General features: G+C 39.5%; 1 protein-coding gene across 7 annotated transcripts in view; it reads right to left on the minus strand.

Moving 5' to 3' along the window:
- Positions 1–26,551, minus strand: part of PLXNA1 (plexin A1) — a 403,477-nt gene that overhangs the window by 178,138 nt on the left and 198,788 nt on the right. For all 7 annotated transcript variants that reach the window (XM_087954683.1, XM_087954678.1, XM_026678138.2 and 4 more), the window contains exons 4-7: positions 23,774–23,914; positions 7,384–7,484; positions 1,048–1,171; positions 110–263 (exon numbers count right to left, since the gene is read on the minus strand). In XM_087954683.1, coding sequence (XP_087810809.1) covers positions 110–263; positions 1,048–1,171; positions 7,384–7,484; positions 23,774–23,914 — 520 coding nt within the window. The remainder of the gene's footprint in view (positions 1–109; positions 264–1,047; positions 1,172–7,383; positions 7,485–23,773; positions 23,915–26,551) is intronic.

Consider the following 26,551-nt stretch of genomic DNA (forward strand, 5'->3'; position numbering starts at 1 on the left):
GTTCAGTTTTTGTATTACTTAAATATTTGTTGAAAAAATCAGTTCCCTAAGTACACTCAGTTTATTCTATATTTAACTGTTGCAGGATGATGAGACGATATTAACTCACCTTGTCCTCTGGTAATAGGTATCACATCTTTTGTAGATGGAGAACTACAGTAGATTCTGCCATCTTCAATGCGGCTTTCAGATTCAGTGAAATCTTCAAAGGAACAATTCACACCAGCCAGGAGATCAGGAACATTCCAAGCTTGCAAAACCAGCTGACAGAAGAAGAAAAAATCTATTCAATGATCTGTGGTTGTTGTTGTTTTAAAAGGGGGGATTTTATCTGCACTTCTATAACTGTCTGGTTTGGTTCTGCAACCCAACAGGACAGACACAGATTCAGAGGATAATTAGAACTGCAGGAAAAAAAACAATTACTACCAACTTCCCTTCCATTGAGGACCTGTATACTGCAGAAGTCAAAAAAGAGGGCTGTGAAAATATTTGCAGACCCCTCACATCCCGAACATAAACTGTTTCAACTCCTTCCCTCAAAACAACGCCATAGAGCACTGCACACCAGAACAACAAGACACAAGAACAGTTTTTCCCCCGAACGCCATCATTCTGCTAAACAAATAATCCCCTCAACACTGTCCAACTATTTACAAAGTCTGCACTACTATTACTATTAATCTTCTCATCACTCCTTATCGCCCATGTCCTCCCACTTGTGACTGTATGACTGTAACTTTGTCGCTTGTATCCTTATGATCTATATTGACTGTTTTCTATTATGATTTGATTGCTTATTGTACCCTAGGACTATCATTAAGTGTTTTACCTTATGATTCTTGACTCTTGACTCTTGACGAATGTATCTTTTCTTTTATGTATATTGAGAGCATTTGCACCAAGACAAATTCCTTGTGTGTCCAATCACACTTGGCCAATAAAGAATTCTAATCTATAACAAAACCTGCATACTTCACCATCTTAAAGAAATATACTGACATAGTATTTATATAGTTATACGGAATTTGAAATAAAATGACCCACCGGGACTTCCGACATGGTGACTGATATATTCTTAGGCTGAACGGTAAGTTGAACACACTGGTGCAGATCTGAGGCAAAACGTTGGTGTTCATCAGCTCGATCACAACGCTCCTTCCGAGAACAGCTGTGGAAAAAAGCAAAACAAAAAAACAAAAAAACAATGTCTATCAGACTGTGGTAATCTTTAGCTACAACTAATAATGTTCTCATGTTGCTATACTGATGATTAATTACATGCAAAGACCAATCTTATTTTCATCTGCTGGTTCATTTTAGTTTTATTTAAATTCTAGTCCACCTTTCATAACTGCTTTGTCAGTTACAATTGAAATGGAATAAAAGTTGCACAACTAAACGAGAAAGTCCTTAACGCTATTTCTATATTACACAATTAATAAAAGAGACCATACATATTATCAATTGAAAACATGCTTCACAATGCACACTGAAAGTTCACATTCAAATAATCACAGAAATATTTATTTGGTAATTCAACTTATTTTTGTATATTATATTTTGCTCTTGAACCCACATCCATGTTTATAAGAAAACTAACGCCTAGGTCAAGATGGCATGTTTCAAAGAATCTTACTGGGGAAAAAAAAATAAAGATGGGCTTTATGTATTATTTTACCAACATTAAAATTAATCTTAATGAGAAAGGAATAAAAGGAAACATTTTACAAACACAGGTGTATCTTCTCAGAGGAAGCCTTAATGATAGTACAAAGGTTTGCTTCTAGAAGGTTATTAAAATTTATGTTTTAACCGCAATAAAAGCTGAATTATGAGAACAAGCCTTATTCTCCTGTTTTGGTTTGCTTGCTAAATTAAATTTCAATCTTTCTCTCTCAAAATTAGTCCTTTAAACAAAGATACCCATCGGTAGATGTTATTACTCCTCAAAGTTAAATCACTATCTTTATGATAGGATCTTAATTTCATCTGCAATTGTGCAAGGGTTATTAACTATGTAACACAATAATCTAACAAATACTTACCATGCTGAACAGCTTCTTAATATTCAGTGTTCGTATAAATGCTTGCAAGTGTGCAGTGAGCTTCATGTGCTTTTGCACTTGATCTTTACAAAACCACTGCATGGTAAGTCACAGAATAGGAAAGAATCTCAATACGTATTTCATCCAGTATGATGATTATGCAAGAAATCCTTTAGAACTGTATTAGCTAACCAGACCTTTATTTTTTTTAAAAAAAAGAAGGAAAGACAATCCATTTCACTATCAAAACATAGTGGTTATCTAAAAGCTAAGAGAATATTCCTAAAGTTACAAAATGTCTTGTAATTTGAACTAGTTGATCTGGATTCTATAAACAACTGCTCCTTCGTCTCTGTAACAGTTCTTCAAATATGCAAAGAGGAATACTCTGAATCAAGTCTTCTCAGAATAAGCATATGCAATGCTTACAATCTTTCAACATACAAATCACCATCCTCTAGACATATCCTAGCTCATAACATTCTTCTTAAAATATGACAGTCAAAACTGCTTTTTTCACTACGCAAGTAGGAGTCAACAGTAAGAGTAACTTACTGGTTAAGTTTTTACCTAGTAGGTAAGAATAAGAAAGAGTAACATTGAGACTCGTTCCTGTTCTGTGACTTATTATGTAGTGGTTTTGTAAAAATCAGCAAGTTCGTGGCAGAGTCAAAATTCAAGCTGGGAATTTTGTGATTCAGTTCTCAATATCTGTGTGACACTGATGTAACTTTATACCTGGGCAATTTATATGTCTGAATTAGATCCTTTTAAAAAAATTTCTGTAGGGCTCATCTTTTAATATCCTACCCTAATCAGTTCCGTGCTCTTCCTATCTCATGTACTGTGGTTTTAATGGACCTGGAGTCCTGCTTCAATTTCTTTTGAGCCTAACAGTTCATCACACTCATCTATGCTCTCGATTAAGCAACTCCAAGCAATTTCAAATAAGCAGCTGCAAATATTCCATCTATTTCATCAAAGGCAGCCACTCGGCTGCTCCCTGTAGCACTGTTCTATCCAGGTATTCTGCCTCCATTAGTAAGTTTAAATGGGCTTCTTTAACTTCTTCTCCCTGCATTTGTGATAACATTATTTCATTATAGAAAGCATTTAATTAAGCAGAGGGCAATACAGTAAAAGCAGATACACATGCACCTTTCAAGGTCTTGGTAATCTCAATGATTTATCTCCCTAGCAAGTGCCAGCATGACACTGCAGAATGGAGTTCCTGAGCCACTACAACATTCCACCTATATCCTTGGTATGCTTCAGGGAAAGAGATGTCTTTGAATTTTAATTAAAATGCTCCACATGGCTAAACAGTCAGGACTCTGTAGTTTCTAACAACTTTTCCCCCTCAAGCCCAAAGAAAATCACCCTTTTAATGTCTTTCAATTTTTGTTTTGCCCCTTCTCTTTTATGCTTTCATTGGTAACCCTATATGAGAACTCTAGTTCCTGAGTTAAAGACACTGAATTCTAAATTAGTTTTAATCCATAAGCAGCAGATGCACACAATCTTCAGAGAACACCAGACGAATGAGTTATAAAAGATAACGTCTTCCTCATACTACTCCTCTGCAGCTAAAACAGGGCTAGAGCTGATTCCCCCAGAATATTTCCTTGTTGCCAAAGGTTCTGGGATTGGCATCTCAACACTGCCTCAGTTCAAGCCAATTTCAAAAGTTAAGAATCTTAACTTTTCCAATATGACAAACAAGAAGCATTGGGGTACCTGCATTTGATGCATCAATCAACGTAACTGGAAACATTTGTTAGCTACAAGTACTGGCATTTCATGCTGAGCAATCAAATTGCATTTGTAAAAGTGTTAAGAAATTTTCTTTAAACGGTAGACTAAGACAAAGTATTTTCAAGCAGAAAGAACTACATATGCTACATTAATGCCATTACCCCCACCACCTGCCCATTTTCCATTAGTCCGAGTAATTAAATATCTAAACGTATTATATATGCATAGAGGTGTACATGTGTGTATCACTATTAAGATGCCGCATGCCCTCTGTAAATAAATAAATCATGGACAACTGGTTTCAGGGCAGCAAACTATTTTGGGGAATGCATAGTCTGTGTCAATCTATGCTAGAATGAGGGTGACTCCTGCTGTGTTTCAAGATAGGAAGTAGAGAATTTAGTCCTCAGCCACCCACACATCAGACACTCAGAAGCTGCCGATGCAGTAGACAACTGGCAACTCAGAGCTGGCTGCCATCAATCAGCTTTACAGCATAAAGCATTTACCACAGAGGCAAGAGGAGACTAACTATACATACCAGACATTGAGGTTTACTTCTCTCAGCTTGAAATAAACAGGTGAAGCCTAACAGCAATTCTTTGCTCTATTCCCCACTGTGCTGGTTCCACATTCATGCAAATCAGCAGGATAAAGGATTCCTGACAACTACAGTGGACCGAAATTTTTAATCCATACAAAAATTTGCTGAGGTGTCCCACCATAGGAGATTCAAGGTTGAATCTACATGACAGGCTGGCTCACTCAAGCAAAACAAGTAATTTTCCCAACATTACAAAAAGAAATGATAATGTCATCCTTATCCTTATCATAGTTATAACATTTTTATGAGTATGCACAGCACTTCAATCTTATTATTGCAATCTTATAATAACTCCATAAACGCAGTATTATATAAACATGAGAGAGAGAGAGAGAGAGCAGTGCTTCACTAAGAAATAGCATTTTCTTTCACTGAATTCCATTAGACAGCAAAACTTCACAGCTTCCTGCTTTTTACTTTTTTATAGAAGTTAACCAGGTGCCCCCAAAAGCCCATAAACAGATCTAGAAATGAATTCCTCCTCCGGCTCTTTCCTCGTGACTTCACGTTCAATAGTCTCTTGTTTCTGAATAATTAGATCTCATAGCAGCATTGTGACTGATGCACTCCAAACTCACCTCTTGTCAAGGCCTCCGGTCATTTTTCAACCCTATGCTTTCTACCATTTTTCTTTTTTTCTATTGGTCCTTCTTACCTTAGCACACATTGTTTTAATGCATGGTTTAACTTAATTTTAACTAATATGGGCATCTTTTGCTACTTTCCCTCATTTACACTCTTCCAAAGGTTCTGCTTATGTACAGTATTTCATACCAACATATGCTTGATGAAAGGAACTATGATAGGTGTTACACAGAACATAATATTAATACATTTTGTTGTATTTTATTTTATTGGTGAAATTTAACAATTGCAACAATTACACTAGTGATCCTACAGTAAAATGCACATCCCAGAGATTAAAATAAGCTTTAAAAAACTACTAATATCTATAAAGCAGCAACAAAGTCTTTCAGTCTCTAAACTTAACATTACATGAGGGTTCTTTTATGCTCTCTGAGCTTGTTGTTTCTTGCAGTTGTTTCATTACCAATTAGGTAACATCATCAGTGATGATGATAATCAGTGATGATCTTACCTAGATGGGTAATGAAACATCTGCAATGAAACAACCAATGAAAGGATCCCTCAGCTCAATCCTGAGTACAAATATTCTCTTTTATTGTTAACATTGCATCTAGACCATGGTGGGCCATGAGAAAATTTTGGTGGGCCACAGCATGCTGAGGCGGGGAGGCGGGGCAATCCTGCAGTCTCCCGTGTCGTGGCTGCTGCCTCCTGCCTCAGCGCACCAAGGAGGCCGAGCAGCAGTGGGAAGAGCGCAGACCTCCTGAGCCACAGGAAGCAGCTGCCCTCAGGTGAAGATGTTGTGAGGGGGAGGCTCGACCCCCTCTTCCTCCTCACCAGAAGCGCTCACACACTCAGCGGGAAGGAGGTGGCTTGTCTGGGGCCAGAAGGGTAGTGAGTGCTTTGCGCATGAGTGCTTCTGTTGAGGAGGAAGAGAAGCTTCGGGGGGCACAGGAGATCGCGCCCTCCCCTCGCAGGCTAGGAAACACCCGGGAAGAGCTCCAATGCCGCAATCTCCCATGCCCCTGCCCTCAGGAGCTTCTCTTCCTCCTCGCCAGAACCTCTCACATGCTCAGCGGGAAGGAAGAGGCTTGTCGGGGGCCAGAGGGCCGGTGAGTGATTTGCATGTGAGCACTTCTTTCGAGGAGGAAGAGAAGCTTCTGGGGGGGACAAGCCTCCCCCTTGCAACATCTTCCCTTGAGGGTATCGCTGGCAGCCGCTCAACCTCCTTGATGCATGGAGGCAAGAGGCAGGAGATGATACCAATTCAGAGGATCCTTTTCCTTCACCCCACCCTCTTGCAGGCCAGGCCTATGCCACGATGTCACGTGCATATGAGTCATCCACCGCCAGTATCACCCCTGTTGCCCCACCTTCCCGACAACCATCTCTGGTCTTCAGCACATGGCTCATCAGCCCAGAGTGAAGGTTGCCTGCTGTGCTGAACCATGCACACCCATGCCTGCCACTCTTCCCAGCACAGAAAGCAACCCCTCTCGGCTTGGATTCTGGGTTTGTGACTGGTATGTCTTAACTGGGACCGGGATGACTCACCTCGCCCACAGGACCACTGAGTACCAGCTGCCAACTCCTTTCCCCACACATCAAGTCTTACCATGGGAAAGAGAGCAGCTGGGGTATCAGTGTAGCTGTTCAGTTAGTTCGTAATCTCTGGAGGAGGAGGAGGAGGAGGAGGAGGAGGAGGAGGAGGAGGAGGAGGAGGAGGAGGAGGAGGAGGAGGAGGAGGAGGAGGAGGAGGCAGTAGTGGAGAAGCAAGCCAGGTGTTAAAGACCCGAGGTGGGGAGAGACTTCCAGCCCAGCCCTCCTTCCCTCTCCCAACTCCAGGTAGCCACATCTGGCAAAGGAGGGAGTTTTCATCTGACTTGGGGGAGATATGAAATGACAGGAGACCAGATTTGAGGGGGAGGAGCTCTGCTTTTCTTATATATATATTTGTTATAATTAAATAAGCATTTTTATATTTAAAAATATATATTTACATATATTTATAAGTTAAAAATTCAATTTTTTAAATAATACATTTATATTTAATATAAAAAATAAAATTTTTATATTAAATATATTACCTTTTTTAAAAAATTCATGTTAGTGGTCCTCCAGATTTAAAAGTATGAGTTTGGTGGTCTCTAAGGTCCAAAAGGTTGGTAACCCCTGATCTAGACAATACAGAACCATATTCTTCTTTGTACATGACCTTGTTACTAAACTGAAGATTAATTGTACTATTGTAACAGGTTTATAAGCATTCAAAACATCGGAAGTAAGGCTTCCACAATGGAATAAAGTTTTTGTATATAAATATAAAGGAGTGTGGAGAAGGAGACACCATCAACCCAAACCAAATCAAACCAAATTCAGCATACTTACACATTATGTAGGACACACCAACCACAGTGAGGATCTCTAGAACCCAGGCACAGTGCACATGTTGTATATTGCTCACAGCTTTCCACTGGCACGCGAGTCACCTGGAGGACAAGCACTGGTGTTAAATAAACTCTTACTTCAGAGACTTTCAAGATGCAGTTCTTACTCATGTGAAATTCCCAGGGCTTCCTCTTTATCACCATTTACCACCAGACAACTGGAAATAGTTCATTTCAGCACCCTTATTCATTGATTACAAGGGAAGGAAAAGTAAAAAATCCAGAAGTAGGAGCTAAAAGAGAGAGAAGTGCACCACACTTTGTCATAATACCAGTGCTATGGAATGATATTCCTCCTGAGATCCATCTAGCTCCAACAGTGATGGCATTCTTCACAGCCTTAAAGATCTAGCTGTTCTCTACACCTTGAGTTAGGGTGGATGGTATCCTGCTGCATTTGTTGGGGGGGAGGGGTGCTGTTACCTGGACTTGCCATAAGTTCTTGTTCTTTTTAATAATTTTATTACAATGCATTTTCCAGTTTATTTGTTCTTGCCAGTGCATAAATTATAAAAATTTAATTTAATATAATTTAAAAGAGGTCTTGTCTGAAACAAAGATGCACTTCTTGGCAACTCAAGACAACAATTTCCCAACACCAACTCTCTCTGTTTAATACTATGTCATAACATTATGGATTGGTACTAAGGGGAAGGAATTATGGTTACCAACCATCTTTTAAACATTCAATTCTCCTTTGATATAGGTAATTGGGAAGGGGTGTTATGACAACCAGCTGTTGAAAAGAATACTTCATTGCTTCTGCCAGAAGAAAACGCCACTGCCTTTGTGGAAACAGATGGCAAGCACTGAAAACAGGTGAAGCAGAGGACTCTTTGTCTACCACCCCAATTGTTCTCCATGGACTACACAACATGATTACAATGTAATCATTAAGGGGGGGGAGCAATTCAGTTAGCATTGAAAGCATTCTAGAATTCAAAATTATGTTATCATTCCTTCAGCTTGTTCTGCTATTTCAAGGGAAGCATACTTTCACACACACCCTAAACTGAGATCTCCACTTGACCTTTAAATAATGTGGTAGGATTACACTCCAGAAAATATGCAGGACCTTGATAAGGTAGTTATTTTACTGTAGACAGTTACAGCAAATATGATTACCCCCCTAGGAAATTCTCCCCTAGGAAATCACATCTAAGCATGTTGCTTTAGTGGCTATTTGTGGATGGGGGAGGGGCTTGTTAATCTGCATGTGGCCATTTTTGGCCTAATATTTCACCTTCCTCAAATCCATAATCCTTCACGAACAGTTAGGAAATACTATAGTTTTCGCTAACCCGTATCCTCTACATATATTATATGAGGGATCCCTTCATCATCTGCCAGCATAATTCCCTTATGATCATTCTGCATATCAGCTAGGGCACTAGCATGGTGGGAAAGTGGAGTATAATTCAGCCCACTATTTTTAGTGCTATAAAACCTGAAATGATGCTGAAATGAAATAGCTAAATTTCAGTAAAATAATATGCATACATTCCCTAACTGAAATAGTTTGTGCTGAAATCACCTAAGGACTGATTCAGGAATTATCAGAAAAGGATCTAACTGAACATTACAACAGCATTTTAGATATGAAAATTAGGTATTTCTTTTTGAAGAGATAAGATAGGAAGTAGGAATGTCAACAAAGGTACAGGTAGCCTCGTACAAATTAAGTAGTTTTATAAGGGGGAGAACAAAATGCAAGCTTGCTTTGCTCATGGATTAAAATAATTTTACACTTCCCAATTGCCACATTTAAAGCCAAATACCTTCAGTGGGCCTAAAAGGGTCAGTGACATATGGGTCAAATACCCAGCTTCTTTCTAAGTCCAAGGTCAATGATTGGAGGCACCCTGCTACTTCTTTGAGGTTGCTGATCACAACAGAAGGAAAAGAAAGCACATCTTTTGTGCTTTCAATTTTCTCAATGTTCCCCTGCGACATTCCCGAGTCTAAAAAATAAAACTCTGGGTCTGTTCGATCAGTTTCCAACTCAGAGGAACCTATACCCAAGCATCAACTAAGAAGAACTGATGTTTCTAAAAGAGAAAAAAGGAAATATCATGAAGATGGGAATGGCTGAAAGGAACCTATACTCCACAACATAGACTAGAGTGGTGTGAAACAGAACACTAACAACTGCTTAATGCGCGCCTTGCTAGTATGAATGCTTTCCCAGCATGTATCTCTTGTTTGGATAACAACTGAATCTTCTCAACCTTAACAAAAGACAATACTAACCTAGCTTTCCAAAGTATGTGGGCAAACATCTTTACCCCATTTTAGATTTCCATGTTATCCTATTCTTTCTCAAAGAGTATTGATAAATATAGCATATTTATATCACCTAATGTCTGCAAGGTAATAACCAATCCAAGAGTGTTCAATGAATATCAGAAAAAATATAGTCACACTAGACCAGTGATGGCTAATCTTTTTGTCATTGCGTGCCGAAAGTGCATGCATGTGCATGCACACATACCTGTACCCATAATGCAATGCATGCATGACCCTCTGTGTTCCCCCCACACATGTGCACATGACCGCCCACGCTCCCCTATGTATGCACACATGACACCTACAACTCCCCCCCACACACACACACATGACTCACCTGCCCCCTTGCACATGCAGATGTCTCTCCCGCATGCACCTTGCCCCCCATGCATGTGTGGCAGATACCCAAAAAACAGCTGGCTGGCAGGAGGCACGCATGCATGCGCAGTGGAACTGAGCTGGGGCAACAGCTCATGTGCCAGCAGAGATGGCTCTGTGTGCCACTTCCGACACACAGTTCGCCATCACAGCACTAGACCATGAACTTTTATAAATCACAGCAGCTTCTTGGCCCAATATACCAAAATCAAACAAGCCAAATTACATTTTCATACTCCGCTTCAACTTCACTATCATGTCTCTTCAATTTAGAAACTTGTTTTCCATAGTTCTTTCCTGGCCATATGGACAGAGCCTCATCTATGTTGAAATTAGACAGGCATTGGGTGAATGTATATGGCTAAGAAATGGGGTCACTCCAGAAGTGGGCTGCACATACTTTAGCAACCGGTTCACTGAAAATGGGAAGCTTGTGTGAACATGCCCCCTTTGCAGCTTGCACGCGGCTACAAAACCATGGGAATTTCCTGCACGCGGCAGCTAGGGTGAGTGGATTGGGCGAGGCACGGGAAGCAGCTGGGCTGTGAGGGTGGGACATGTGAGCAAAAAAGTGAGATATATAGAACGGCATAGCACCGATGGTTGTAACTACCAGTCTGGGCGAACCAGTCTGAACCGGCAGCAGCCCACCACTGGGTCATTCACTTCATTTTCCTGTAAAATTTGTATTCATTCTCTCCTTTAATGAAAACAGAGTTACTGACTGCCACTAATTTCTGCTGGATATACAGGTGAAACTCGAAAAATTAGAATATCATGCAAAAGTTCATTTATTTCAGTAATGCAACTTAAAAGGTGAAACTAATATATGAGATAGACTCATTACATGCAAAGCAAGATAGTTCAAGCCGTGTCATAATCGAAATGATTATGGCTTACAGCTCATGAAAACCCCAAATCCACAATCTCAGAAAATTAGAATATTGTGAAAAGGTTCAATATTCTAGGCTCAAAGTGTCCCACTCTAATCAGCTAATTAAGCCATAACACCTGCAAAGGGTTCCTGAGCCTTTAAATGGTCTCTCAGTCTGGTTCAGTAGGAATCAGTCATGGGAAAGACTGCTGACCTGACAGTTGTGCAGAGAACCATCATTGACACCCTCCATAAGGAGGGAAAGCCTCAAAAGGTAATTGAAAAAGAAGTTGGATGTTCCCAAAGTGCTGTATCAAAGCACATTAATAGAAAGTTATGTGGAAGGGAAAAGTGTGGAAGAAAAAGGTGCACAAGCAGCAGGGATGACTGCAGCCTAGAGAGGATTGTCAGGAAAAGGCCATTCAAAAGTGTTGGGGACTTTCACAAGGAGTGGACTGAGGCTGGAGTCGGTGCATCAAGAGCCACCGCACACAGACAGATTCTGGACATGGGCTTCAAATGTCGTATTCCTCTTGTCAAGCCACTCCTGAACAACAAACAATGTCAGAAGCGTCTTACCTGGGCTAAAGAAAAAGAGAACTGGTCTGTTACTCAGTGGTCCAAAGTCCTCTTTTCTGATGAGAGCAACTTTTGCAACTCATTTGGAAACCAAGGACGCAGAGTCTGGAGGAAGAATGGAGAGGCACACACTGCAAGACGCTTGAAGTCCAGTGTGAAGTTTCTACAGTCTGTGTTGATTTGGGGAGCCATGTCATCTGCTGGTGTTGGTCCACTGTGCTTCATTAAGTCCAGGGTCAACGCAGCCGTCTACCAGGAGATTTTGGAGCACTTCATGCTTCCTTCCGCAGACAAACTTTATGGGGATGCTGACTTCATTTTCCAGCAGGACTTGGCACCTGCCCACACTGCCAAAAGCACCAAAACTTGGTTCAATGACTGTGGGATTACTGTGCTTGATTGGCCAGAAAACTCACCTGACCTGAACCCCATAGAGAATCTATGGGGCATTGCCAAGAGAAAGATGAGAGACATGAGACCGAACAATGCAGAAGAGCTGAAGGCCACTATTGAAGCATCCTGGTCTTCCATAACATCTCAGCAGTGCCACAGGCTGATAGTTTCCATGCCACAATAAGGCAATAATTGCTGCAAAAGGGGCCCAAACCAAGTACTGAGTCCATATGCATGCTTGTACTTTTCAGAGGTCCGATATTGTTCTATGTACAATCCTTGTTTTATTGATTGCATGTAATATTCTAATTTTCTGAGATTGTGGATTTGGGGTTTTCATGAGCTGTAAGCCATAATCATCTCAATTATGACTCATATATTAGTTTCACCTTTTAAGTTGCGTTACTGAAATAAATGAACTTTTGCAGGATATTCTAATTTTTCGAGTTTCACCTGTATCTAGAATAGTTTCAGTATGGATGAAAGAGCAATAAGGCTGAAAGTCTCAAAATATGTACACATTTCTCAGTTGCTATGTATTTATTTTGTATCTAATGTACTGTATATCTATCTCTCCAGAAAACAGCCAGAAATATCTATTTATCTGTTCCATTCATTTAATATTTTTGAGAAATTGATTTCAACAATTTTCTGGCAATCAATGTTTATCTTATTTACCAAACAGTTTATCAGTTACTCTTCATTATTAAAAACAGAAAACAGAAAAGGAAGCAGACAGCAATACCAGCATCCCTCTGTAGATCCACTTCTGATCACAGTATTATTAGCAAGACTTTTATATTACTCTCTTTTTATAGACAACCAAAATGTGAAATAAAATCCAACTCCTGGACAATTGGCTAATCAGAAAAGCCTGGTTCAGAAAGCAACTAACCTTGCTTTTTTAATAATAAAAAAACAGCATGATTAACAACTTTAGAAATTATTCTCCAAACCTTTAAACCATTTATACAGGTTAGAAGAAGGCACACCATTGTGCATTTCATCTGTGAATACATAGGTGGCTCTGAGTCCCAGTATGGAAGCACAGACACAATGGGACCACAGTAGGACCACTGGAGTCCATAAACATTTGTAGAAGCACATATAGCATATACAATTTCATGGCCTCTAGGATCTGACTATATACACACACCAGTAAAGTCTTTCTACTGCCCTCTAGCTTTAGGAAACTGTAATAAAACCTATACTGACTTCCAGGCCAAATAAATGTGTTGTTTTAATCTCCTGCCTTTGGGATCCCCAACCCAACCAGAGTGAGTCGGATTGCCTATAAAAACTCCCCTTATTGCAATCTGCAAAGTAATTGCGGAACTGCATTAATGCAAAGCACTATTCTTTATTTCCATAAAGGCAGCCCAGGCTTTCTTCGAAAATAAAGCAACAGTTGAATGTTATTTCCCTAAATGTGCCAACCTGTCAAAAAATAAAAAAAGGACAAAGTTAAATGGAACTAGGGGTTAAAATCACAGAATCACCGGGTTGAAAAGAAACTTAGATTCATCTGCAGCATCCACTGAAACATCTCTGACAGCTTGCCTGCAGGGGCACAGTCTTAAATCTTATTGTTGGAGGGAGTTTTACCAAGTCGCCTTTTGGGTACCTCCTCTAAATTTAAATGATTAGTTGATTTTGATTGAGATGTGATATTTGATGGAGCACTGTATGGTTTGTTTGCTTTTTAAAGAAGGAGAGTTTCAGCCTATTCAACTGTCTAACACCTTATATAGTCAGAAAGTTGATCCTGATGTCTACAACCTTGAATCTATTTCCTTGAACTCTGGCACACAGATTCTAGTCAAGCTATATGTACTAACAGAAAATAAGTCCATTTCCTCTTCTATAAAACAACTCTTCACCTATTTGAAGACTGCTATCGTATTTTCCTTCAGTCAGCTTTTCTGTGAGCTAAATATACTCAGATGCTTTAACTGTTCCCTGTAAGGCTTGCTTTCCAGACTATCTCACTGGGCCTCTGCTCAACTTGCTGTATCTGTCACTATTCATTTTGAACTGAGGAGTCCATTGCTGTCAGAGTGGTCCAAAGGAATATGGTCAGGGAAGAGAAAAATAAAACAATAACTTCCCATAGTCAGTTTTTATATTCCTGTCAATGCAACTCAATCGTATTTGCCTTTTTAGCAGCTGCATCACATAGCTGGCTGTTTAACTTGTTTACATTTCTCTCTGTAAAATTCCTTCCTATTGGCTTCAACCCACTGCTCAAGCCTGTCTAGATTTTTTTAATCTTCTATTTTTATCTAAAACATTAGCTACCCTTCCAGGTTGTGTCATTTTTTGGAATATCCTAGAGATCCATAGATAATACCGGTTTGTCTTCTGATAAATTGTTATTTTGAGATTGACTATAGATGCAGTGAGTATTAGTTTGGTGAAATGGTTAAGGAAGCAAGCTACAAACCAGGAGACTGAGAGTTATAGTCTTACTGTAGGTACAAAGCCAACTGGGTGACCTCAGGTCAGCCCTTGGAAGAAGGCACCGACATTCATAGATAGTAACTCAGCAAAAAAGAAGTAGATGAGGCACAGTATCTTCCTACTGTCAATCAGTTGAAAACTACTCACACTATGTTTCCAAGCAGCCAAATTGGGTTCATCAAACTCCAGGTAAGCCATTGCAACAAACTAGTGTATTGCTTAGGTTGAAAGACCACAACTTGTGTAGGCATCCCTAAGTGACTTCTGCAATCTTTGTTTTACTAAATGTTCTATCCAGGCCAAGAAGATGAATAATGAGGAAAGAACCTCCGGAAATGGAAAAAATAATGTTAGTTACCCCAAAGTGCTTGTTTTAAAATCAAGCACTTCTCTTTCCAGAAGTCTCATCAAACAGAGAATTTATGTTTGAAATTTATCTTAGGTTCAAAAGACTTCTGAAAATCCCAAATTAGTTATGCTATTATAAGTGAATCAAATGAAAACTCAAAGTAAACCGCACCAAACTTGATTGCAGGAAATACGACTTCAGCAATAGAGTGGTCAATGTCTGGAATACTCTACCCGACTCTGTAGTTTCTTCCCCAAACCCCAAAAACTTTAACCTTAGACTGTCTACTATTGACCTCACCCCTTTCCTAAGAGGTCTGTAGGGGGTGCATAAGCGCACCAACGTGCCTACCGTCCCTGTCCTATTGTTTCTCTTATTCTTTTATTTTTCTTATATGTACCCATTTCATGTATTCACAACTATGTATACACTTATACTTATTATCTTGTAAACAATTGGCAAATCAAATAAATAAATAAATAAATAAATAAAAGGGAGTAACTAACAACCACTACTCATAACAAAATTTATATGTTCAGAAGTTGCAAACACTGATTCTTGAGTGGTCATATGGAAGAGCTCTTGGACTTGTTCCTTGCACATGATATATGTTCTGTATGCAACAGTAAATGCTACAGGATACTTCAGGCATGCTTTCCAGGCTTAGTTTTCCATGCTCTGATTTCTATATCAACATACACATTTCTGTTACAAAGTGCATTGGCTGAAAACTTTGTTTCCCCATATCACAAATGCCTTGATCTTTTTTTTTTTTTAAGAAAAAAAACTCAACCAAACAGATTGTAAAACACGTTTTGTATCACCACTGTAAGGAAGAAAAAGCCAGCTTGGTGGCTTTGGGCCAGTCAGTTTCCCTCAACTCTAAAAAGAAGGCAATGGCTGACCACTCACTTCTGAAAAGCTTGCCTAGAGCTGGCCTTGTTTATGTGGTTGCCAGAAGTCAATATGGAAGTCACACAAACATACACAAAAAATTGCTTTATTAGGAGGGTATCTTTTGCTGCAATTGCGACTGATGCTGAAAGATTCAGTTCCTAGCTCCCAATTCTCAAACTCTTATTATCACCAACAACAGAGGGTAACCCTCATTTTAAAAACCATGGGAGATTCTTGCACTAATTTGTCTTTGCCCCAGACACAAACTATAACCCTCATTCTTTTTAATCTGCCATGAGGAGTCACCCTTAAGGGGTTACAAGTTCTTTATTAATTGCTCCTCCAGATTTGATTAAAATCCCCTCATTCCTCAGGCCCTTTGAGCTCTGTTACAACTGCTCATTTAATTACTTTCCACCAACATCCTGATAACAGCATGCTATGGATGAAAGCTATTTTTATTACACAAATGTGAGAGAAAGGGACCTGTACAAGCAGAATGATTCTTGAGTCAGTGTCATCACAGCAACTTGAAATGTCAAAAGCCTCCTCTTGTTGTATCCAAGGAGATTTGAGCCTTAGTTGTAAAATGAACCATATGTGATATTCAATCGTTTCATGTATTGTACATAGATGTCCATGTTCAAAAGAATCCCTAAAACCCACTAATTACAGAGTTATCACAACACCTTCTCCTGTATGCGTTGTCCATGCTCTGTGAGGGACTTCTTTCACTTGCCCCCTCCCAGAAAATAAATTTAGTATGGGCCTCTGATTTTGTATTTTGCTTTCTTCTATGGAACAATGGCCTCTCTTCCAGGGCAGAGCATGGGTCTGTGAGATATAAAGATAACTACGATTGATCAATTAAAGCAGGGGTGTCAAACTCAAGGCCCGCAGGCCAAATCTGGCTTATGAGGTACTTAGGTCTGGCTCACAGAGCTTCTCTGAAAAGAGCAAAGGTCCGGCCTGTGGTGCCTCTGCCAATGAAAATGGAGCTTGGGAGGGCTGTGTGCATTTTTGCTGGCAGAGGGTTGCAGGAGGCTGTCACAGCCAGAAACGGAGCTTGGATGCCCATTTTCGCTGGCAGAGTGCTCGAGCCGCCTCAGGTGCTCCCGCCACAAGTGACATAGAGCTGGCCAGACCCATCCTGGCCATTCCCACCCCACCCCACCCCCCAAGGACAAACACAACTCTGATGCGGCCCTCAATGAAACTGAATTTGACACCCCTGAATTAAAGTATGGAAAAGAATATTGCTTCTGGAATTCTTCTTAAAAACGGCTGTGCTCTAGATCACATGCTTGGAAGGAGGAGAGAGATTAAAAAGGGGAAGTCAGCAATTTTTCGCTTTTTGTTTTTTTTTAAAAAAAAAGGTAATTATGTATAGCTAAGCATAGTACATGACCTATTTTTCCCCTCGTAACAATCCTTGAAGTTGTTGTGCAGGAAAGCAACTGAGCCAACGTTATGAATGAGTTTCTGTGGTTGAGGGAGAACTAGAACCTGGTCTGCCACCTCCTTGCCCAACACTTAAAGCCAGTCTATCTCAATCTTCATAACTTTAAGGTATCTGGACTTTAACTCCCAGAATGCCCCAGTCAGTCATGCTGGCTGCAGCATTCTGGGAACTGTAGTTCATCCACTTATTTTAAAGTTGCCAACATTGGGAAACACTGGTTTCAATTGATAACATTAACACATTGCTCTATAACACCTTCTAAGTCTCTAACCAATGGCTTCTTCCATAAGGATCTTTCCAGTCTCCAGGCTAACCCATTAAAAAAAAAAATAAAGGGCTTTTAAATAATTTCTTTCCAAAGACCCATTAATTTCAAAAAATTGAGAAATCCTGGCTGGCAAAATTCCTTCTGCTGGCTTGGATTATGGAATCAAGAAAAGCCCTGGTAGTTCTGTTTCTTTGACACATGCTGCTTCTCTCTTCTCTTTCTACAATTACTTACTGAAACTGAAGTACATGTTGCCTTTCTATTGAGAAGTCAGCTTGAATTGGCCTCCATGTAACCACCCCTGCTGTTGACACATGTAAAACATAGTCCTAGCTCTGGTTTGTGTGCAGATGTTCCACTATAAGCATCAGCACCATGGGGTGACCAGCTCTGCCCTTTAGAGCATTATCCAGAATCCAGTTCAGGTCTCTGTATGAAAATGACATACATTATTTGCCCTCATAAAGAAGGAAGTCATCCTTTCCTTCTGCAACTTAACCCTCTTAAAACGTACCTGTCCACAAGTACTAGAGATGTGGGGCAAGGAGGAGTGATCCTACTAGTCCTAAGAGTCCCATCTTCTGTTTCAATGGGATTCTGCCTTAGAAGGTTCCCAGCTCTAGCCACTTCTAAACTGAAGCCCAAATTTTTTAAATCACTAACCCCAGCAGAAGCCTACATGAAAACAGTCCAAGGTTTACCTCACTAGATTAGAATAGGTAACAAATTGTGGGAAATTACTACTTCTAGATATCACTCCTAAATTATAGATGAATCTGTCAAATATCTCGCAATAGCCTCAAACTACCCTTTTTTAACTCCTTTCAGATTGCTTCAAATGCTGCGTACAGTGGAGACAATTTACCTTCATCACATTAAAGCAGAATCTTATTTTCACCCCTAGGCAAGTGAGAACTTCTGATAGAATCCAGAGGCTTTGGATGGCATTTGTTCAGCTCTGGAAACATATTTTGAATTTCTAGAAATCTGTCTTTCACAGAAGAAAACAGGGATATCATGAGAAGTTAGATCTCTGTGCTCAGGCGCCTGGGATTTTTCCAAGGCCTGCTTGACCGTTTAACTACCAAGGGGACATGCAATCTTTCGAAGCAGGCCATTTTCTTTCATAGCAGGTGTGCCACTTCAGCCTCAAGCACTGGAACAAAAGAAGCTGTTTTGAAAGAGGTATTTAGCAGCTAAGCCTGCAAGTTTTGAAAGAGTTAGATAGGCAGGCGTTCTAAGTGGGACTGGGATATGAGTAAATGCTGATAAGTATTGATGAAGGAGGAAAGGATTCTGTACTACAGAAAATATCTGATTTTATCAGCTCAGAATTCAAAAGAAAGAATGACTGCAATGTAAGATAAGATTTTTGCTGTATTTTCTTTCTGTATTTCTCTTGTCTAAAGAGCAGCCACATATTATATATCTCTTTCTGAGCAGAATTTATCCTTCATTTCAAATTTAATTGTTATTTATGCATTTATAAGATTTATGCCCCACCCTTTCATGATAAAGCAGGGTACACCTAGGTACCTGTTAGCTAAGGTGACTGAAACAACTTTCTGGGCTCGTTTGGGGCTACTAGTCCATGATCTCTCAGACTGGTCTATTTCTGCAATGTTTTAGCCAGAGATTATCCAATCTATAGATCATCCAATCTATAGATGGGTATGCAGGTAGTCCTTAACTAAGAACCATTCATTTAGTGGCAATTTGACGTTACAATGGCACTGAAAAAAGTGACTTATGAACATTTTCACATTTCCAACCGTTGCAACATCCCCATAGTCACATGACCAAAATTCAGACTGACTCGTGTTTACGACAGTTGCATTGTCCCAGGGTCATAGGATCACCTTTTGTGATCCTATGACCCTGGGACAATTCTTACAAGCAAACTCAATGGGGAAGCCAGATTCACTCAACAGCCTTGCTACTAAGTTAACAATGGCAATGACTCACTTAACAGCTGCTGCAAGAAAGGTCATAAAAGGGAGCAAAACCCAACAACTGTCTTGCTTAGCCACAAAAATTTTGGGCTCACTTGTGGTCGTAAGCTGACAACTGTCTGTATTCATTACCTTTCCACTGTGATTGCAAACATTTCAAAATGCCATTTTACACGAAAGAAGAACCAAGTTTTTTTTTTCAATGTCTTCATCTGTTTTAAAATAAAACCTCTAAAGGAATGGCATAGTAAACTGTTTAGTAAACTGTTTAGAGAGTTTGTAGTGCCTTTATTTTACATGCCTGAACCATATGTTTTTATACCAGTTTACTCTTCCATTTGAAGTGTTCGCATTTAAACAGATGAACTTAAATCAGATGGTTGTGGTGCATTTATACAAGTGCTTTTGTATATCTTTTCCTGAAGAAGACAGTCATAGGCATACAACCAGGTGTGGGATGTTGCCAGTATAACAACCGGTTCGCTGCCCGTGCATGAACAGCAATTCAAAAATCCTTACCTGCTATGTTAATTTGGGGGAGCAACATAGCTGAAGAGCAGCAATCTGCTCTTCCGCACTGATCAGCTGAGACGATAAAGGTCAGTACAGTGCAGGGGCAGGTGGGCAGGCCCACATGATCGTCAGAGCGAACTGGTTCGCTCCTAGCTGATCTTCAGAGATAGGTGTTCACCTGTACAAGTCCGAACTGGCAGAATCCCACCCAGTGGTGGGATTCAATTTTTTTTACTACCAGTTCTGTGGGTGTGGCTTGGTGGGCGTGGCTTGGCTTGGCGGGTCTGGCTTGGTGGGCATGGCAGGGGAAGGATACTGTAAAATCTCCATTCCCACCCCACTCCTTGGGGAAGGTTACTGCAAAATCCCCATTCCTTCCCCATGCCACTAACCTGCTTTCCAGCTCCGTTCTCCTATGCAGGGCAACAAAAGAAGACCCAGCTGATCAGCTGGTACTTGGAAGGCAGAGAATAGATGGGGGCAGGGCCAGTCAGAGGTGGTATTTGCCAGTTCTCTGAACTACTCAAAATTTCCGCTTCCGGTTCTCCAGAACTGGTCAGAACCTGATGAATACCACCTCTGACCCCACCCCTGGATACAACTGATGTTACAGACACCTCCAGACTAGATATCTGTAATGCAGAGCAGTACATGTAGGCAACACCTAGAAGTATCTAAAAGTTTCAATTAGGAAGATCCTGAATTAAAGATTTTCCAAAAAAACAAACAAATAGAAGTCCCGTGCAATCCCTAGCTACCCCTGCCTGACTACCTGGAGTTGGCAATTCCCACTAAAAACTTTCTTAGAATTTTTTTTTCTGTAACCAATATATTTGGCACATGTGGACATGCTTACAAGCATGCACATGAATATGCAAGTCATCATGACCTTTAACCTTGGAGAATCGCACAGCAGACATATTGAATATTGAAACAATTAGCCACAATACCACCCATATGCCAAAGGTGCTTTTCAAAGGGCAACTGAACTTCCTTGGTTTCGTCCCTTAAAAACATTTTGCTTCTCATCCAAGAAGTTTCTTCAGCTTCTTGGCTGCCTTTTGAAAAGCACCTTTATGACAAAGATGACCTGGATGATTGAGAATCTCCATAGGCAGTACCATTTCTGGCATTTCTTACCTATATTAATACCTGTTTATCTTGCTCAAATAGTACAGAAGATATTTCTATAATACCTATAGCAAAGTCAATCTGACAAATAGTGTTTTTTTCCCAAGAGAGTTCTAATAAGTTTAGAACAGATGCTAAATGCATCTACATTTGCTTTCAAGCAATGGCATTTTGAATACTGTCCAGAGTCACTTTATTGGAGTAGCATATACATTTATTAAATGAATAAACAAGTTTATCTTTCCATTCCACTTCAACTAAATATTTTTATTCATTCCATGAGCAAACAACTGAACGTTCAATCAGATATAAACATGGTGAGGAAAAGCCTGATTCCTCTTATTGCAAAATTAAATGTACTTGCAACAGTTCCACTATTGAAACCCATACCTTCCTCTTCTCTATATAAAGTAAATCTGGACATTTAATATTTTGAACCAAGGAGATATTATGGATCAAAAGTATTTCTGCTGTTGTAACCTTTTTGTCTACATTTTATTCCTTAGTCAATCTCTAATTCTGGAAGAAAACTCAGATGGAAGTTTCTGAGGAGGTAAAATAGGAACTATAATAAGAGTTTTAACATTCCTCCATTCACACTTTTAAAAAAAACAGATCAGGAATGAGCAAATTTTTGAGGGTCAGGGACTGTGCTTAACAATTTTGGGATGCTTTGGGATAACAGTTGATGGGATATAGATTTTCTGTATTAGTAGAAGTAATAGTAACAGTACCTGTATTAGTATTAGCATTATTTGGGGGAACGGTTTGGGAGAGGTTTTTCTGTTGTCATCTGTTTGTTCTCCCTTAATACATATATTAATTAATATAGAATTGCCTATTGAGTAGATAGCCTTACAAATGGAATAAACAAAAAACAAACATTCTGCGACTTATGGTGGCTAGGTCTATATATTATATAAAGCCCAAATAACACTATGCTATAAATTCTGGTTTATAAACCACAATAGCTAGGTTCATACATTCACCCTAGGATAAAACAAAATTATTTAGCAGAATAGGTGAACTAACCCAACAATGATAGGTGCCTGCCTGGACTGAGAAATATTTGAACTGCAATAAGACATCAGCCAGGCACTCCATTTTTGAAAAGATATTGTTAGTAAAAAGGATTAAGGGCGGTTAAACTGCTGGTACAAATGTTTTCACAAGCAATAGATTTTGTGTGTTTGCAGGCAATAACAATGTCAAAGTTCCAACTAATAAACCCAACCAAAGCAAGCACAATGTACTACTGTACTGTAGTAACATATGGAGAAAGAAACAGGGAAGCACCTGATCAGTACTTGTTGCCATTAAAAACAAAAATGGAATTTATTAGGAAACTATATTGAATAGATGAAGATACACCATCATGTTCATTCTTGAACATAAATCCATTTTTGTAGTAACTGCCAGCCACTAGATCCACAAGCAGAAGGCATTTTATAGTCGGTTGTGATGTGCCTTTTATTCATTTATTTTATCACATTTATATGGCTATCCATTTGACAAAAATGACTCTGGACAGCATAGAACCATTTATTAAAATAACAAATGTATAAAAACAGTCATCGTTAAAATATGAAAACTGCAAGGCCAACCACAATAATGGAGCCATCTTAGAATTTCACTGGTCCCCTGGGATCCCAAGCATGTTGACAAGGAGATGGACCTAACCTCACTTTAGGAGGGGGGGAGAGAATGTCCCATTAGGCAGGTGCCACAGCAGGGAAGGCTCACCTCTTGGGACCTGCCAAATTCCCTAGCAGTTGGAACCCACAGCATTTCTCTTCTGCCAGACCTCATGGAACGGGAGATATAATTAGGGAGAGGCAGTCCCTTAGATAATTCAGTCACATGCCATGAAGGGCTTTGAAGATTAAAACTAGCAACATGAATTGGACCCAGCCAGTGCTTCTCCCAGAGCTGTTCTGTCTGGAGCAGATCTAGGAACAGGTCCAACAGGTGTACAACACAAAGTTATGCAAAGGCCTCCTAACTACAACTGTCACCTGCAGGGTAGGAATTATGAGTACAGGAGGATCTCTAGCACCAAAGATGGTATAGTCTTACAACTGGCATGTCCTCCGTGCCACTCAGTTTTGCCAGAGTGTACCTGAAGCCTATTATCCCATTTTCAGACCCTTCCATCTTCCAGGCACTGGGCTACAATGTTCACAGCATTGCTTAATACACCAGGAGCAAAGATATATAATTATCAGCAACATAGTGATGATACCTCACCTCATAGCAATGAATGAGGTCTCCCAGTAGCCTCATATAGATGTTGCATCACTACTAACTGGAACTGACTCTGGAGAAATGAGGCGAGCACCACAAGACTGTGTTGGCCATCCCTTATCCTTGGGGGTGATTCAGAAGGATACTATGATTGATGGTATCGAAAGCAATACACTGATTTGCATTATACTGCTTTTGTCCATGTGTAGGGCTTGCTAAAACTGAAATTTACTGAGTGAATTCATATAAACTATCATATGGTACAATAAAAACTGCTCATTTTTAAAATGATCTCTTAAAACAGCCATCCCTCTATAAAGGTGCTGCTTGTCAGTCATACAAATACTTTTATTCCAATGATCTACATCACCAGTCTATAAATTTTTTGTTCAATTCATCCAAAGAATCTTGCCCTAAGTTAATGCACTGTGCTTGAAATGTTCCATTTGCAGCAAAGATTAAAAAGAAACCTCTAATCATCTGGTTATGGGTTCCCTAGAGTTGGGTTTATGCAAATGAAATGTAATACAAATTTAGATTCTTACCTGTTTCTCACTCATGGCATAAAGATATTGCAGATCAGGGCTCAGCACTAAATCCCGCAAAATTGGACTGCCATCATGGGCTATCACATTTTCATATTGCAAGGCTGAATGTCCAATGGGATTGGCAGGATCAACTAAGATCTGAAAGAAACAGGGAACATGTAAGAAGCATGAAAATTGGTGCAATTTTTGCAAAATTAAGATGGCTTTCATTTATTAGGTTGCAAAGACACAGTGTTCCAAGTTCTATACAAGTACAGGTAGTCCTTGTTGAATGGCACTAAGTTTACAACTGTTCAAAGTTACCATGACACTGAAAGAGGGGAACTAATGACCTAGTTGTCGCCACTGTAGCATTCCCAGTCACATGATCACCATCAGCATTTGGCAATGTCAACTGTTTCATAATTACAATGGTTGCAGTGTCTGTAGTTACGTGATCACCATTTGCAACGTTCACTGCTGACTTTTTAACAAACAATGGGGAAGCCAGCAGGAAATTGCAAAAGGCAAACATGTGACCATGGAATGTTGCAACCATAATTTACATAACAGCAACAAGTACAACTACTAACACAAATCAGTACAATCATGTGATGTTGCACTTTACAACTATAGTGCTTAGTGAAGGAGTTGCTAGTCCCAATTAGCATTGTTAAGCATAACATATATTTAGTCTTTACTATTTCAATTATTACTTCATAGTTTCCTATCCTACCAACTTCATGATAATTGAAAAAGTAAGTTAATGTGAGTATCCAACAGTACCACCCCCAAGAATTGGTTTTGCTTGGCAATGGAAAATGCAGCTTTGTGAAATAGAAATAGGTATAGATTTTCCTAAAATACTTTATTTGTTTTTGCTTTTTTAACAAACAAAAAAAATAAGAAAAAATAAGAATTATCAATTGCATTTGGTTAGTTAATAATTTCTCTGCCTTTTCAAGAACATTTGAGTTATCACTTTTATGTCTTTTACAATAAAAAACAACAACAATTATTTCCATTTGGTTTTCATTGAAGATTTATTTGATGCATTTGTATACCACTTGCCATTATTATGAACTCTGAGTGCACTACAGTTAAAATAATAAATTTGAAAAAATGAAGCAGGCAATTACTGGATAATGTGTATTAGTATCTCTAGAGAAAGTGCCAGTAAGAGGTATGTTGAGCATTACTGACCATCACCATGTAGAAAATATAAAAATCCTTTAATTAGGGCAAGTTTTCCATTATCAATTTCTCTACGGGCTGAATTGGATGGAGGAAGAATGGTAGCTGCTTGTGAACTTCAGCCTCTCTTGCGGTAGCCTCAGAAATATTGCACATCCAACAAAGAGGCTTTACCTCTCATGGATACAGATCCTTTTTCTTTTACCTGTCATTACAGCCTATCTCCTTTGCCAGAGCAATTACACATTTACCACCTTTCAGCATTTACCATCTCGTACATTTGCTGGAATCATTACTGGAATTAATCATCTTTGGGTTTTTTTTAATGATGAATTATATATGCTTTGTTTTAGCCAGCTCCCCTTACCCAATGAACTTTCCAATAATCTAATAGTTGCATTGCCCTTGAAAGGTTCTCCAGCCTATCAAGAAGGTGGAGCACCTACAGTAAACCACTCAATGACACCCATCCTAGAAGATCCTCAAAAACTTGGTTTTGTCATTTGGACTGGAGATCTCATGAAAGCACTAACATCCCATGCAAAGAAGGTGCATAATGAGAGCCAAGAGAATGAAGACAAATTTCACCACTATTTCGACATTACAATCAAGGGCCCGTATATTCTATTAGAAGTTATACTTCATAAAAGGAGTGAGGGTCAATCAGCATATTTGTTCCCGACACAGCAGGGATATAGCAAATGCTGTAATCCCATTAATAATAGTGACAATAAATCTTATCCAAAAAGATTTGCTTTCACCACAGAGGAAATAACGGCATTAAAAGGCATTATAAGATCCTATTCAACTCATGATAGGGACAGAATATAACTAGGGTAATTCTCTTCGTTCAGCTGCCATCAAGATGCTCATCATGCTTCTCTTTTATCTATTTGCACTGAAAGTTGTCTCTTTTTTTTCCTTTCTGCAATTAAAACTCTTAGAAGCCAACTTGTAAAACCTGAATTGTGGAGAAAATGGGGAATAACCTTAATCCTGAAATCTGGATTCAATCGTCTTTTGGCCCTACAATCTATCTAGACCAGGGGTCTTCAAACCTGGCAGCTTTAAGACTTGTGGACTTCAACTCTCAGAATTCCTCCTCCTGTCATGTTAGCTCAGGAATTCTGGGAGTTGAAGTCCACAAGTCTTAAAGCGGCCAGGTTTGAAGACCCTTGATCTAGACAAAGATAATGTACAGGTAGTCTTCGACTTACAACAGTTCGCTTAATGACCATTCGATGTTACAACAGCACTGAAAAACTTATGACTGTTTTTCACACTTACAACCATTGCAAGTGTCCCCATTTTCACATGCTTAAAATTGCTTGGCAACTGGTTCATATTTATGATGGTTGCAGTATCTCGGATCATGTGATCACCTTTTGCAACCTTCTGACAAGCAAAATCAATAGGGAAGCCAGATTCACTTCACAACCTTGTTACCAACTTACCAACTGCAATGATTTACTTAACTGGAGCAAGAAAGATCATAAAATAGGGCAAAACTCACATTGACAAATGTCTCAGTTAACAAAAGACATTTTGGGCTCAATTGTGGTCGTAGGTCAAGAATTGCCTATACTAATTCCAATGACCATT

This window comes from Notechis scutatus, chromosome 2 (genome assembly GCF_049901735.1).
Source record: "Notechis scutatus isolate UNSWTSFEM ecotype Mainland chromosome 2, rNotScu1.2, whole genome shotgun sequence".
In the NCBI taxonomy this organism is placed as follows: Eukaryota; Metazoa; Chordata; class Lepidosauria; order Squamata; family Elapidae; genus Notechis; species Notechis scutatus.